This window comes from Bufo bufo, chromosome 10 (genome assembly GCF_905171765.1).
Source record: "Bufo bufo chromosome 10, aBufBuf1.1, whole genome shotgun sequence".
Classification (NCBI taxonomy): domain Eukaryota; kingdom Metazoa; phylum Chordata; class Amphibia; order Anura; family Bufonidae; genus Bufo; species Bufo bufo.
In genome coordinates this window covers 108,568,172-108,583,393 of record NC_053398.1, presented here as the reverse complement: position 1 = coordinate 108,583,393, position 15,222 = coordinate 108,568,172, and the positions used below count along the sequence as shown (strand labels likewise).

Sequence of the window (15,222 nt, the reverse complement as noted above, 5' to 3'; positions counted from 1 at the left end):
TTTGAAAAATTATATCCATCTGAGTTATTAGATAAATCATTGGATTCAGTGAGAAAAATTGGACAGAAAATCGTTTTTTGAACAAAAACTAATGGAAAATAAGCAGACTGTGGCAGATTCTTATCAGATTATATTACCGTTTAATACAAATTACAAGAAAGTGGCTAGAATCACTCAAAAATACTGGCATCTTTTGAAAGAAGATAAAATATTTGGACCCATAATTCCTATTCGGCCCCCAATAGTATATAGTCGAGCACCTAATTTGGGTCTACAAATATCACCCACCATTAGGAACAAAAATAAGAGGATAACTGTAGGGCACTGAAGGTTTCTACAGGTGTGGCCTGTGTCAAAATTGCAAACAGACCAGTTTCCAGAGAAAAACAACAGTAGTAGAAACAACAAATCAATTCAAATGGGATATAAAGGAAACTCTAACATGCAATAGTAAATCGGTTATTTATCTAATAGAATGCCCGTGCCGAAAACAATATGTAGGACGAACAAAGAGGACTCTCAAAACAAGGATTAGCGAACATATTAATAATATTAAGAAGGGATATGAGAAGCATACATTATCAAATCATTGAGTGTAAACCCAGGGGTATGACATTTGTTGCACTAGAATCTGTGAGAGAGGATTGGAGAGGTGGTGACTATCTTTCGGATGTCTAGATGTGAATCAAAGAAGATTTAGGAGTTTGGATCCTTGATGCCGAGGGGGCTCAATGCAGAATTGGAAATCTTTTTTAATACCGAATTACCGTATATGCGTGAGCTCCGCATTTAAAGAGACTTGGTTCATGAAACAGATGAGATGAATTGTGTTTTTTTAAATCATGTACAGTCGTGGTCAAAAGTTTTGAGAATGACACAAATATTCGTTTTCACAAAGTTTGCTGCTAAACTGCTTTTAGATCTTTGTTTCAGTTGTTTCTGTGATGTAGTGATATATAATTACACGCACTTCATACGTTTCAAAGGCTTTTATCGACAATTACATGACATTTATGCAGAGTCCGTATTTGCAGTGTTGGCCCTTCTTTTTCAGGACCTCTGCAATTCGACTGGGCATGCTCTCAATCAACTTCTGGGCCAATTCCTGACTGATAGCAAACCATTCTTTCATAATCACTTCTTGGAGTTTGTCAGAATTAGTGGGTTTTTGTTTGTCCACCCGCCTCTTGAGGATTGACCACAAGTTCTTAATGGGATTAAGATCTGGGGAGTTTCCAGGCCATGGACCCAAAATGTCAACGTTTTGGTCCCCGAGCCACTTAGTTATCACTTTTGCCTTATGGCACGGTGCTCCATCGTGCTGGAAAATGCATTGTTCTTCACAAAACTGTTGTTGGATTGTTGGAAGAAGTTGCTGTTGGAGGGTGTTTTGGTACCATTCTTTATACATGGCTGTGTTTTTGGGCAAAATTGTGAGTGAGCCCACTCCCTTGGATGAGAAGCAACCCCACACATGAATGGTCTCAGGATGCTTTACAGTTGGCATGACACAGGACTGATGGTAGCGCTCACCTTTTCTTCTCCGGACAAGCCTTTTTCCAGATGCCCCAAACAATCGGAAAGAGGCTTCATCGGAGAATATGACTTTGCCCCAGTCCTCAGCAATCCATTCACCATACTTTCTGCAGAAGATCAATCTGTCCCTGATGTTTTTTTTGGAGAGAAGTGGCTTCTTTGCTGCCCTTCTTGACACCAGGCCCTCTTCCAAAAGTCTTGGCCTCACTGTGCGTGCAGATGCGCTCACACCTGCCTGCTGTGATTCCTGAGCAAGCTCTGCACTGGTTGCACTCCAATCCCGCAGCTGAATCCTCTTTAGGAGACGATCCTGGCGCTTGCTGGACTTTCTTGGACGCCCTGAAGCCTTCTTAACAAGAATTTAACCTCTTTCCTTGAAGTTCTTGATGATCCTATAAATTGTTGATTGAGGTGCAATCTTAGTAGCCACAATATCCTTGCCTGTGAAGCCATTTTTAGGCAACGCAATGATGGCTGCACACGTTTCTTTGCAGGTCACCATGGTTAATAATGGAAGAACAATGATTTCAAGCATCACCCTCCTTTTAACAGGTCAAGTCTGCCATTTTAACCCAATCAGCCTGACATAATGATCTCCAGCCTTGTGCTCGTCAACATTCTCACCTGAGTTAACAAGACGATTACTGAAATGATCTCAGCAGGTCCTTTAATGACAGCAATGAAATGCTGTGGAAAGTTTTTTTGGGGATTAAGTTAATTTTCATGCCAAAGAAGGACTATGCAATTCATCTGATCGCTCTTCATAACATTCTGGAGTATATGCAAATTGCTATTATAAAAACCTAAGCAGCAACTTTTCCAATTTCCAATATTTATGTAATTCTCAAAACTTTTGGCCACAACTGTATTTTTAAATTATGTCTCTTTGGAATCATGTGTTTCGTTTTTATAGGTGTATCTTTTAACGTATTGTGATATTAAATAGTGAAACTATATGCAAATCACTGTGAGCCAGCCATTATTGTTACTATTACTATTTCAGGTTATACTGAGAGGTGGTCAGTAGGCTGGGCTCCAGGAGGACCGGTGAGAGCTCCCTCTACAATATTAATATTTGTATTGTTACATACTGTATTTTGTCAATCACTGTACTGCTGTCTGCTGCAACAAGTAATTGGCTGCGGTGGTTACATGACCTGTTAACACACCGCATCAACGGGTGAAGCACCGGCACGGGAGTGTTCGGGGACTGGTATGGTATTACTACTTTTGTTTTATATCATCGTAAGCGGTTTGTAAAAAACCTCATGGGGTTGGTAAACACCTTTGAGGGGTTAACCATAGCTGTTCTTACCAGGGTTTCCATGCCTTCAGTGAAAGAGACTTTCTTGTCTGCTGCAGAATCTCGTGCCCTTGGCTTCGGCATCGGTGCCTGCAACACACACAATAATAAAAATGTCACTACTCATCAAATTCAACGGTACGGCCTCATTCACACATACGTGGACCACGGTCCATGAAACCCCATCCTGCTTAGTGCATGGCGTCATTAGTTGCTATGACGCCGTGCACTTCGCGCCGCCGCTGTAATTACTGTACAGCGGCAGCGGTGGCAGGAAGCGCACAGCGTCATAGCAACCAATGACGCTGTGCGCTCGTGCACTCAGCAGGACGGACCGTGGTCCACGTATGTCTGATTGAGGCCTAAATGAACCAACAGAGAACTGGGTCATTTCTGAAAACGTAAATCTACTAATGACACAAACCAGGTTATTGAAACAAAGGTCATAAAGCAGAAGTCAAGATTATCCCAGCTGATTATCCCAAGTGGTTCACACTTTGAAGGCACAAGGCCATGGAGCAGGGCTAGATAAATAGGGGTCACCATGGACACTAAATCGTTGGCCCTGGAGACAGGGTTATTTGACAGTTTGAAGCTTTTGCATGGTGCTAAGTGCATAAAGTCTATGTCTTCTAATAGGGCCTAGGAGCTTGTGGGGGCAATTACTGGGACTGTAACCATCAGGAACGGACTGGGAACTAAAAGTGGCCCTTGAAAAAAAACTAAAAGTGTCCCCCTGTTGTTGACGAGTCCAAATTGCCAGAAGAAAGAGCAACATAACTAAGCGGGGTCAACAATACCGTAATGCAGAACAAAATACCGTAACAATTACAAAGACAGGTGCACTCTGTGGTCTTACTAACCCTCATACTGATGTAGAATTGAGAGATTAGCCAATATATCCTACTTGGAGGACATGTCTGAGCCCGAGCACCACACCAAGGCTCAGAGCTCTCTCCTTCCTCCCATTGTATGCATGTTCACAAGCTTGAGGTTACTGGGAGATTGCTGTGAGTCGGACCTTGCGCTCCTGTAATTGGCCCACTGGCTCCTGGTATTGCCCATACCGCACAGGTAGATTTAGCGTTAGGTCCCGAGCTACTTGAGAAACCTTGGCGCGGTGCTCGGGCTCAGACATGTCCTCCACAGTAGGATATGTTAGCTAATCTCTCAATTTTACACCAGTATGAGGGTTAGTAAGACCGCAGAGTGCACCTGTCTTTGTTATTGTTATATTATTTTTACTGTTCATCACATCCACACATTTGCTATCCTGTGTAGGATGTCCATTGTGGTACTTGTGGTCCGCTGCAGGCATCCTCCACTGTATGCATTTTTGCTGGGTATTGCCATTAGCAGCGGACCACAAGTGCAGGATCTGCCCCCCGGTATAGATGCACCACTGCATATGGGGTTGAGCACTTCCTGCTTTTTAAGACCACGCCAATCTGTAGTTTGTAGAACAAAATACCGCCCCAGAAGAACCAGATACCACAATGCAGCATAAAATACTGTCTACATTAATTAATGCTGAGAGCATCTGATCTTTATTATCTGGCTGATGGCCAAGAGGAGGGCTTGGATGGCCCTTTGGGCATCGGCCCACTGGGAGATTTCCCTGTAGGATCTTTGGCCAGTCCGCCCATGCTGGAAGCTGTATGAGTGCGACTGAGGGAGGAGGGGGGTGTTGTCACTAATAATGGGTCTTCTGTGACTACCACCCAAGTTGATGGTGGCACTAATCACAATTTCTAAGGTACAATCACACTGGGTGGTAATTGTGTGACAGAAAGATAAACCATATACTTGTAACCTTGATAAAATACATATAAATTCACACATGGTTTTGCCATGGTACAGCTCTGCTGCCCTGTGTCTCTGTAGATTTTAACTATTAGTGGGGAAGGGGGTTTCTTTTTTGGCTAATAGATGGGCAAAATCTCAAGTGGCCTGCAAGGTCCAAGCCTACATATCCCTGGATGCAATGTGGTCCCTCCCAGCCTTATCACTGGCTCCTAACTCTTGGAGATGCCACCTATGCTCTGGCTTAGATTTGTCCACGTCTAGGTTGATCCATTCAAGCTGGAGATTGATGTTTCGGAAGGTATATTTTATCACAAGATGCATTTTATTTTATTTTTTTTGCAAAAAGCCCCTAAGCTACTCATGGTGAATATCTTCAGTTCAGGCACGTGATGGACACAATACACGGATGTGCCTGCGTATGAAGAAGTATAATAAGAAGCATCTGGTTTCTGGGTAGAAGTGATTTTCTTTATCAGCCTGTTCAAACTATTTCGGGTGTGACTGCCATTGCCACATAAAAATGTGTTGGTTTACAAATATTTTGGAAGTGAGAGTTGTCACAGTCAGCACAATGTGTGGGACACATGTGATCGGCTCCTCAGACCAGGTTTTTATGAGTTCCTTTTGTAAACCCTAACCGTTTAAACCCACGTTCACTGCATTGTAGAGCCATATGTACCATTCTTAAAGGGGTTATTTAGTTTAAACAAACTCATTTTCAAACACCCATTTAGGGAAATCTACGTTAATAGTGTGGGGGTAGGGGTTCTCTACTTTGGATCCTCATCTTTTGGGAAAGGTCTACAAAGAGTGTCCCAAATGTGTCACCAAAAATGTTATCTGCCTGTTAAAACCAGATAGCGACATATATGTTTTTATTTTCTGATTGCAGATTTATTTATTCTATTTCCCAAACATGATTATGGGGCGGCCATCTTGCTTGATCTGTTCTTAACAGCATTTAGAAAGCATAAAAAAAAATTGCTTTAAGGCAGCCCCATGGTCCATAGACACAATGGTCAGGAGGGGACCTCATTGACTTCTATGGGAGAGTTTCCTAGGCATGATCTGTGCCCTGTGCAGAGGTCATTGTACAAAGAAAGAAGAGATAAGCTCTGACAATCAACTATTGTAAATGGTGGATCCTGTCTTATCTATAAGCAGAGGTGATAACATTACAGGCAGGATTAGAGTGACAGATAAGCAGATAACTTCAGTAAAGAGATCTGTACAGACCACGGAGTGGCGCCTATTATTAGGCTTAGTGGCCACTGTGAAAACTGCAGGATTTTATGTATTTTTTTGTTTAATTATGGATATTGACATGGAAAATTCAAAATAACATAAAAAATTCTTTAAAAATATGTTAAAAACGGGATTTAAACAATAGGTTAGGCTCCATTCACGTGTCCGAAAGTGTTGTCTGCAGGCGGACCAGAGGCGCAGTAGCTACAGTGATTCCGTGCCCACAATGGGCATCGCAGTGCGCATGCCCTGGCCCAACGAGTGAGAGCGCAGGCGCGGGATCTTGCTGGGAGAGAAGGAGGACGCAATGGAACAGAAGGGCGGGCAGAGGCTGGGGCGGGGATATGAGCAAAAGAGGCAGAGCAGCCTGGGCTCCAACAAAGTGAACGCCGCCCCTGGGCACTTGCGAGCCCCTCATTTACATACGAATAAAAGTCAGTTTTTGCCTCGGGTGAACTTCACAAGAACACAACAAAGGTACCATTTGAATCATCTGCAGTTATACTACAGCGCTATGTAAGCGGTCTATAATGTCAAAATGTGGTGACAGACTCCCTTTAAGGACAAAGGACACTCGTTTGATGACAGTGAGGTTTGTATCTTAGACTGGTTTAGCAGAGCAGGGAAAGAAGCTACTTATGTCAAACTGGAGAAAGCAAATGTGAACAGAGGTGGTGGGGTGCGACATCTACTGTCTAAGGCTACTTTCACACTAGCGTTCGGGTGTCCGCTCGTGCGCTCCGTTTGAAGGGGCTCACGAGCGGTCCCGAACGCATCCGTCTGGCCCCAATGCATTCTCAGTGGAGACGGATCCACTGAGAATGCATCCGCCTGCCAGCGTTCAGCCTCCGCTCCGCTCAGTGAGCGGACACCTGAACGCTGCTTGCAGCGTTCGGGTGTCCGCCTGGCCGTGCGGAGGCGAGCGGATCCGTCCAGACTTACAATGTAAGTCAATGGGGGCGGATCCGCTTGAAGATGACACCATATGGCTCAATCTTCAAGCGGATCCGTTCCCCATTGACTTTCAATGTAAAGTCTGAACGGATCCGCTCAGACAACTTTCACACTTAGAAAATTTTCTAAGTTTTAATGCAGACGCATCCGTTCTGAACGGATGCGAACGTCTGCATTATCGGAGCGGATCCGTCTGATGAAAAATCAGACGGATCCGCTCCGAACGCTAGTGTGAAAGTAGCCTGACCCTTACAATCTCCCAAATTAAAGCTCAACTTCATTGCACTTACTGAGTAATCCGACAGTAGGTATTCTGGAGTACCTAGCCGCCACTTGGCACTGCGTATGTTGGCTACTTTTACATGTAAAGGGGGTTTTCTCATGTGAAACAATGGGGGCCTATCGCCCTGGCACATGCGCAGCTGCCCTCCATTCATTGCTATAGGGCAGCCGAAGATAGGCGAGTGCTGGCTTGGCTATTTCCGTTGGGCCCATATAAGTGAATGGGAGCGATGGCCGTGCATGTGCGGTGCGCTCCCATTCACTTCTATGGGGAGAGCGCTTGGTGGTGGTCGGACCGGAGTCCTCCACCCACCACTTTGCGGGGCTCCTACCAGGCAATGGGGTTATATCCTATCGCTATGCTCCCATTGTCTCAGATGAAACAACCCCTTGAAGGATTTCATGAGGATTAGGTTCCCTTGCACGAGATGAAAGCAAATGTTTATTTTGTAAGACACTGCACTTAGAATCAGTGTCGTAACTTATTCCACTAAAAGTCATTTATTCCTAATTACACTCAAGGATACAAACCGCACTTACAGCAGGAACAGGCTCTAAGGTTTTCCGCTTTGGGGCCTGCACTTCTTCATCTTTCAGTAAGCGCACAGGTGCTGCTATTTCCTTTGGCAGCTCATCCACCAATGGTCCTGTCAGAACGGTTTCACTTGGCGGCAGGTATGTGCATTTCCACTTCAAAGTAACCTTAATCGTTCCTCTTTCATTCCCCTTAATATCTGTAAGCTGAAAAGTACCTTTAAGAAAAATAAAAGCCAAGGAGAGACGATTATATGATATCTATTCTTCAAGTCTCTCATCAAAGGATATTATTAAAATTGATCAATTCATAGGGACTTGTCGCTCAGAAGGTAGAAAACTTTAAGGGCTCATTCACACGACCGTATAATTGGGTCCCATACATTTCAATGGGGCCACAAAAGATGCGGACAGCACACGGCGTGCTGTCCGCATCTGTAAATCTGTTCCGCAGCTCCGCAAAAAAAGATGGAGCCTGTCCTATTCTTGTCCGCAATAGGCATTTTCTATCATAGTGGTGGCCGTGTGCGGTCTTGCAAACTGCGGAACGCACACGGGCCGGTATCTGTGCTTATTGGAATGCATTGGCTGTATGAGTAATACAGTGAGTATTACTCAATCAGCTTCCGGCCTGTGAGATCCAGGGGGCTGGATCTGACAGGCTCGTCACAGGAAGGCATCACGCTGCATTCCATGCCATCGGGTCCCCCATACAGCCCCACGGGGACCCGATGGCACCGCCGCCCGCACCAGGTAAAAGCCGCAAACAGGTCTGAATTGACCTGCGGTTTGCGGCGATCGCCGACACGGGGGCGGGGTCATTTAGCCCAGCGCATTTAGCCAAGGTGATCGGAAATACACAGGACGCACCGGTACGCCCTATGTCCTAAACAGGTTAAGAGAGCCTGTTACCTGTTACACCAGGCCCGATGCCTTGTAGGGCTAGCTCAGCTGAATGTAACGATACCTTTTAGAGATCGGTTGCTTCATTCTAGAGAAAAAGTACTTTTCATCTATATGCAAATGAGCAGATAAGTGCCCTAATGGCGGGGCCAAGCCACTCTGTGCACCCTTGCTTCCTCAGCCAGCCCCTCCTTCTCCATCTTGATTGAAAGGGCAGGGTTCCTACATAGTCATCTCACCTGACCCTGTCGATCAGGATGGAAGGGCTGGATATTAAAGGGATATTCTGGAAAAGGGGTAGTCTAGGAATTAAATACTAAGGATCTGTCCTCAGGATAGGTCATTCATTTCTAAACAGTCAGTGTCCAACGCCCTGGAACTGCACCGATCAGCTATTGGAAGGAGCCGGGGTGCTCAGGTGAAAGAACGCATTACATTCAACAGAGCTACCCCTACAAGGCATCATGCCTGCATTGAAGGTGATGGCCACTTTCTGGCTACTTGTGACTAATGTGGTGGTAACATGAAACCTTATGAAAGATAGAAAGGCTACACTAGTAAGTGCTATATAATTATCCTACAAACACACTGGTCAACAGTAATAAGAAGGTGGCCAACCCCTTTAAGAGTGAATTTCGTGGTAACACACTCCCTTTACTTTCTATGCAACTCCAAGACAGAGGAAGTCAGGCTTTACATCATTTCCACTGAAAGCCATGGCTTTTATAAAAGTACATACATGCATGGTATGTCGGAGTCGGAGACACTCTTTACAGCCGCTTTAAAGTGTGCTTTATAGTTGAGAGATGGGGGGGTGTAGAGGCTGGTAGGTAGGCTTTTTTTTTTTTTTTTTCATTTTTCATTTTTTTTGTTTTGTTATTGTATTAGCACTGTAATATTAATGCTTTAGATTGGTGTCAATTTGATAAATAAAGGAAATTAACAAAAAAAAGATGAGAGTCCTGAATGGGGAACTCTCCTCTAATAATCCAGAAAATTCTAAAAATGCACTTAAAATTATTTCCTGCACACAAGTATAACTCCTACCTGAGACGCATTTATCATGAGCAAGCGGGATGAGGGGAACCCTGGCTTTACCAAGGTAGGCACTGCTCATTTCCTCATCATCGAATACATACAAAACAAGGGAATCGGACTTCAGATATCGGTCCAAATCAGCAGTCATTGGTACCGGAAAGCACTTGTGATCTTCGAATTGAGGATTGTTGCTGCTTGTAATGATAGGAGTGTAATGGTCACTAAAGTGAAAAAATGTGTAGGCAACATAAGGGCTGGGTTGCTGTAAACTGGTCCCGGGCTGTAAATTGCTGCAGCTATTTATGGTGATAAACAGCTCATTGACATTGTCTTCTTTCAGGCCACGGGTCTCTGCTTTTCTCACCTCTAACGCCTATAGGGACAAAAATAACAAAAAGTTCCAATTATAGTGACAAATAAATTAGTAATGCATACTGCAGTATGGTGGCTGGTAAAGTACTGGAGGGGGGGGGGGGGGGGGGGGGGGGCGGGGGTGTATACCCAGAATGGTGATGTAAAAGCATCCAGGAAAGGTAGGTGGTTTCAACAAAGTGTAGTTTGCAGAGGCACTTTAATGGTCCTGGAATTTTTATGGAATGGCAAGTAGGTGTTGGTAGAGGGTCGTGCCATGCCCTCCTTACTCCAGTACAACACTGGAGTGTGCTGGGCTCATTACTGTGGGGATAAATGCAGGGCTAAAATGATCATTCAGGGTCAGACGCCTAGAAGCCGCATGACCTGTTGGCTGTGTAAAGCCTAATCCCCCGTGTTACGCTGAGAGCATAGGTGAGAAAAACGGTATCAAAAACCAATAAAAATTACTGTTGGAAAAAATAGGTGAGAAAAACTCACTGTTAAGTTAGTGCCCAGATGGGCAAGGACTTTTGCTTTGTTGTTTACGTTCAATTTATGTGCCTGTATACCATCGCCAACCCCCGACAATACACATACTACAGTATAACATACAGAAAAGACAAAAACAACTAGAGCATAATTTATTTTCATTGATTACCAGATCCAGTTCTGCTTAAAGGGAATGTATGATCTTTTATTTTCTGACTAGATTATTCTATTTTCTATACATCCTTATGGATTTACCTTGAATGAGATGCTGTTAACAGCATTCAATGATTTGTTTTACAGCACCCAAATACAAACTTGCAGACTGGAGATGATTTATTGACTTCTATGGGAGAATGTTATGGGCATGCCCTGGGACCAGTGCGAAGGCGACTGTGCAGGGAAGGAGGAGGAGATGAGCTGTGTCCATCACTTAGGGCTGTTTCAGATGAGCGTGTCCAGTGTGGAAATCACTCTCTGTATGATTCTCCGTTCTGGACACTGCTCTTTTCTCTGGAGCGCACAGAATTATACTGATTTATAATGCTGTGTGCCTCTGCATGGCCTTACTTCTACAGCTTTATGTCACTATGATTTTGTAGCAGTAGGGTCATGCAGAGGCACACAGCATTATAAATCAGTATAATGCTGTGCACTCCAGAGAAAAGAGCAGTGTCCACAGCGGAGAATCGTGCTCACAGACGGAGAGTGATTTCCGCACTGGACACGCTTGTCTGAAACAGTCCTTATTGCAAATGGTGGTTCCTGTATTCAATATATATACAGTGGAGGAAATAATTATTTGACCCCTCACTGATTTTGTAAGTTTGTCCAATGACAAAGAAATGAAAAGTCTCAGAACAGTATCATTTCAATGGTAGGTTTATTGTAACAGTGGCAGATAGCACATCAAAAGGAAAATCGAAAAAATAACTTTAAATAAAAGATAGCAACTGATTTGCATTTCATTGAGTGAAATAAGTATTTGAACCCCTACCAACCATTAAGAGTTCTGGCTCCCACAGAGTGGTTAGACACTTCTACTCAATTAGTCACCCTCATTAAGGACACCTGTCTTAACTAGTCACCTGTATAAAAGACACCTGTCCACAGAATCAATCAATCAAGCAGACTCCAAACTCTCCAACATGGGAAAGACCAAAGAGCTGTCCAAGGATGTCAGAGACAAAATTGTAGACCTGCACAAGGCTGGAATGGGCTACAAAACCATTAGCAAGAAGCTGGGAGAGAAGGTGACAACTGTTGGTGCGATTGTTCGAAAATGGAAGGAGCACAAAATGACCATCAATCGACCTCGCTCTGGGGCTCCACGCAAGATCTCACCTCGTGGGGTGTCAATGGTTCTGAGAAAGGTGAAAAAGCATCCTAGAACTACACGGGGGGAGTTAGTTAATGACCTCAAATTAGCAGGGACCACAGTCACCAAGAAAACCATTGGAAACACATTACACCGCAATGGATTAAAATCCTGCAGGGCTCGCAAGGTCCCCCTGCTCAGGAAGGCACATGTGCAGGCCCGTCTGAAGTTTGCCAATGAACACCTGAATGATTCAGAGAGTGACTGGGAGAAGGTGCTGTGGTCTGATGAGACCAAAATAGAGCTCTTTGGCATTAACTCAACTCGCTGTGTTTGGAGGAAGAAAAATGCTGCCTATGACCCCCAAAACACCGTCCCCACCGTCAAGCATGGGGGTGGAAACATTTTGCTTTGGGGGTGTTTTTCTGCTAAGGGCACAGGACAACTTATTCGCATAAACGGGAAAATGGACGGAGCCATGTATCGTGAAATCCTGAGCGACAACCTCCTTCCCTCTGCCAGGAAACTGAAAATGGGTCGTGGATGGGTGTTCCAGCACGACAATGACCCAAAACATACAGCAAAGGCAACAAAGGAGTGGCTCAAGAAGAAGCACATTAAGGTCATGGAGTGGCCTAGTCAGTCTCCGGACCTTAATCCAATCGAAAACCTATGGAGGGAGCTCAAGCTCAGAGTTGCACAGAGACAGCCTCGAAACCTTAGGGATTTAGAGATGATCTGCCAAGAGGAGTGGACCAACATTCCTCCTAAAATGTGCGCAAACTTGGTCATCAATTACAAGAAACGTTTGACCTCTGTGCTTGCAAACAAGGGTTTTTCCACCAAGTATTAAGTCTTTTTTTGTTAGAGGGTTCAAATACTTATTTCACTCAATGAAATGCAAATCAGTTGCTATCTTTTATTTAAAGTTATTTTTTCGATTTTCCTTTTGATGTGCTATCTGCCACTGTTACAATAAACCTACCATTGAAATGATACTGTTCTGAGACTTTTCATTTCTTTGTCATTGGACAAACTTACAAAATCAGTGAGGGGTCAAATAATTATTTCCTCCACTGTATGTATATATGTTATAGGTATTATGTCATTGTCATCCTACCTGTTATGATAATAAGATGACTACTGAGAAGTGATCTCTACAGAACAGAAATTGTCAGCCTATTATGAGGCTTCAGTGGCCAGGGTAAAAACCACACAATTTGAGATAAAAAAAAATATAATATTGTAGGAAGGCGCAAGGGTCTTTCATTGACGGAAGGTATGTGTCACCGAGATTCCTGGCCTCGGTTAGGTAAGAGCCGGTAATTTCATGTGTCAGCGGCAGCTAGTGCTGGCTGACATGGTTTAGCTATTTAGTATGGCTGCAAAGCCGAACCGGGCCGGCTCTTACTGGAAGCAGCCAAAGTGCAGGGTGGGTGGCTGCTCCCCACGTTCCAGGCCGGGTTTTGGTTTGGGCTATAAAACACAGGCAGCACTGTCAGGTGGTAGGATTTTACTCCTCTCTGACAGTGAAGCTCTGTCAGTCTCTGTGTTGAGACCTGGGAGTTTGGGCCTGGGTAAAGGCCTGCTACCTTGTTGGCGTGAGAGCAGGTGGTTTCTGCTATGTCCAAGGACTTCTGCATTGCTGCATGGTGTGAACAAACACCAGACTCAAGGTGACTGTTTTCCTTGAAACTGACTTTTTGTGTTGCTTATCCTTATGTGTGAATAAACACCGAACTGTTTAAGTTAAGACGTTGTCGTTGCCTCTATACTGCGTCCGCAAGCCTGTCTACCAGAGCAAATCCCCACAATATATAGCGACGTGATTTAAAAAATAGACCATTTTCTGATGCCACATTCTATTTAAACAGATTGTCCCATCATACGGCCCTACTAGGGCAGATGAATGGCAGCGATGAAAGAAGTAAGGAAAGAGTAATTACTTGATCATTCTGAAGTGGCTCCTTAAGGTTTGATGTAATATAGCCAAGGGCCTTCGCACGTTCTTTATAGAGCCGAACAGCTTGCTCCATGGGAACATTTAGCCTAATCCAATACTCCACTGTACCGTAATTATTAATGTCATTGTCAGCTCCTAAAATACAAAAGGAAAGCATTCAAAGCTCAAGTTCAGCTGATTTCCAACGTTCAAGCTACATATATCTGCAGTTCTTACCAACCAGCACAGCGCTGGAATATATCCTCCCAGTCTTCTCCAGAATATCATGGAATCTCAGCTGACATACAGCAACTGTCCTATAATCAGTGCCAATTGCCATGTGGACCTCCAACCTTACACTGTTCTTTTGCAAGTACTGTAGGAAAAAGTCATCAACTCGTACCAGATATTGAGAACCAAAGTCATAGGATGGTTGCAAACCACGCACAACGGGTGTGGTTTGGAGTTCAAAGTCATAGAAAGCATATGTGCAGAAGGTAGCAGGTTCCTGGTCTCCGAAGCTGTTGCCAGCTGCTGGAGAGAAAACTGCCTTGGATATATGGATCTCAAGAAGATTTTCACCCCTTTGTAAGTGCAAGGATTCATCAAATTCTTCCACGTCATCATCTGGTGTGACGTCTGGTGTGAACTTGTATTGCTTTGTGCCATATGCAATATCCTTCAGCTGGGCTGAAAATCAGATAAAGTTCAAGGCAAATCAGTAAAATCCTAAATGCAATACATGTATGTACGCTATGAAGAAAGATGCTGTCAATCACTATGAAGAGGAGGAACAGAACTCAAGACTACATGATGTACATCAAAAGTTCCTCTCTGCCATCCAATGAGGATTTGCAATCCAATAATTGAGAAACGCTGCTTGCCTGGAATGCCTAACACCAACTTTACCCATGCATGAGAACCTCAGGAAAGGTCATCAATATCAGATTGGCGGGGGTCTGACTCCCGACACCGCCGCCGATCAGCTGTTAGAAGAGAACGCAGCGCTCGTACAAGCGCTGTGTTCTCCTCACTGTTTAGCTGCTCACCGTAGACATTGCAGCGGCGAGCAGGCGTAATTACAGCTCCTCCATGCCATTCACTTGAATGTGAAGGAGCAGTTGTAGTTCCACTCCTTCCCGTTCAAGTGAATGATATGGAGGAGCTGTAATTACACTGTTCGACGTTGCAATGTCGATGGCGAGCAGGTGAAGAGAATGCAGCGTTCAGAGGAATACTGCATTCTCTTTAAACAGACGTCGGCGTGGGTGCCGGGAGTCAGACCCCCGCCGATCTGATATTGATAACCTATCCTAAGGATAGGTCATCATTATCGGAAACTGCACAACCCCTTTAAGCTTTTGTTGCAATAAGACTACATTGTCCTGTTATTCTGGAATGATGCATCACTGGTGACTTACTTGCTGGGTGCGCACATATCACATATCATGTTAACACTAAATTTAGAATAAGGAGGGATTTAAAGGTGCCGTTATTAGAAAATCATGGCAGGTTTCTTGC

The 15,222-nt window shown here is 44.3% G+C and overlaps 1 protein-coding gene across 4 annotated transcripts in view; it reads right to left on the bottom strand.

The window, feature by feature from the left end:
- RPGRIP1L (RPGRIP1 like) overlaps window positions 1–15,222 on the bottom strand; it is a 156,464-nt gene that overhangs the window by 45,177 nt on the left and 96,065 nt on the right. For 3 of the 4 annotated variants that reach the window (XM_040410712.1, XM_040410713.1, XM_040410715.1), the window contains exons 15-19: window positions 13,939–14,391; window positions 13,706–13,857; window positions 9,611–9,974; window positions 7,667–7,878; window positions 2,852–2,929 (exon numbers count right to left, since the gene is read on the bottom strand). In XM_040410712.1, coding sequence (XP_040266646.1) covers window positions 2,852–2,929; window positions 7,667–7,878; window positions 9,611–9,974; window positions 13,706–13,857; window positions 13,939–14,391 — 1,259 coding nt within the window. The remainder of the gene's footprint in view (window positions 1–2,851; window positions 2,930–7,666; window positions 7,879–9,610; window positions 9,975–13,705; window positions 13,858–13,938; window positions 14,392–15,222) is intronic. The other variant, XM_040410714.1, reaches the window with a different exon arrangement.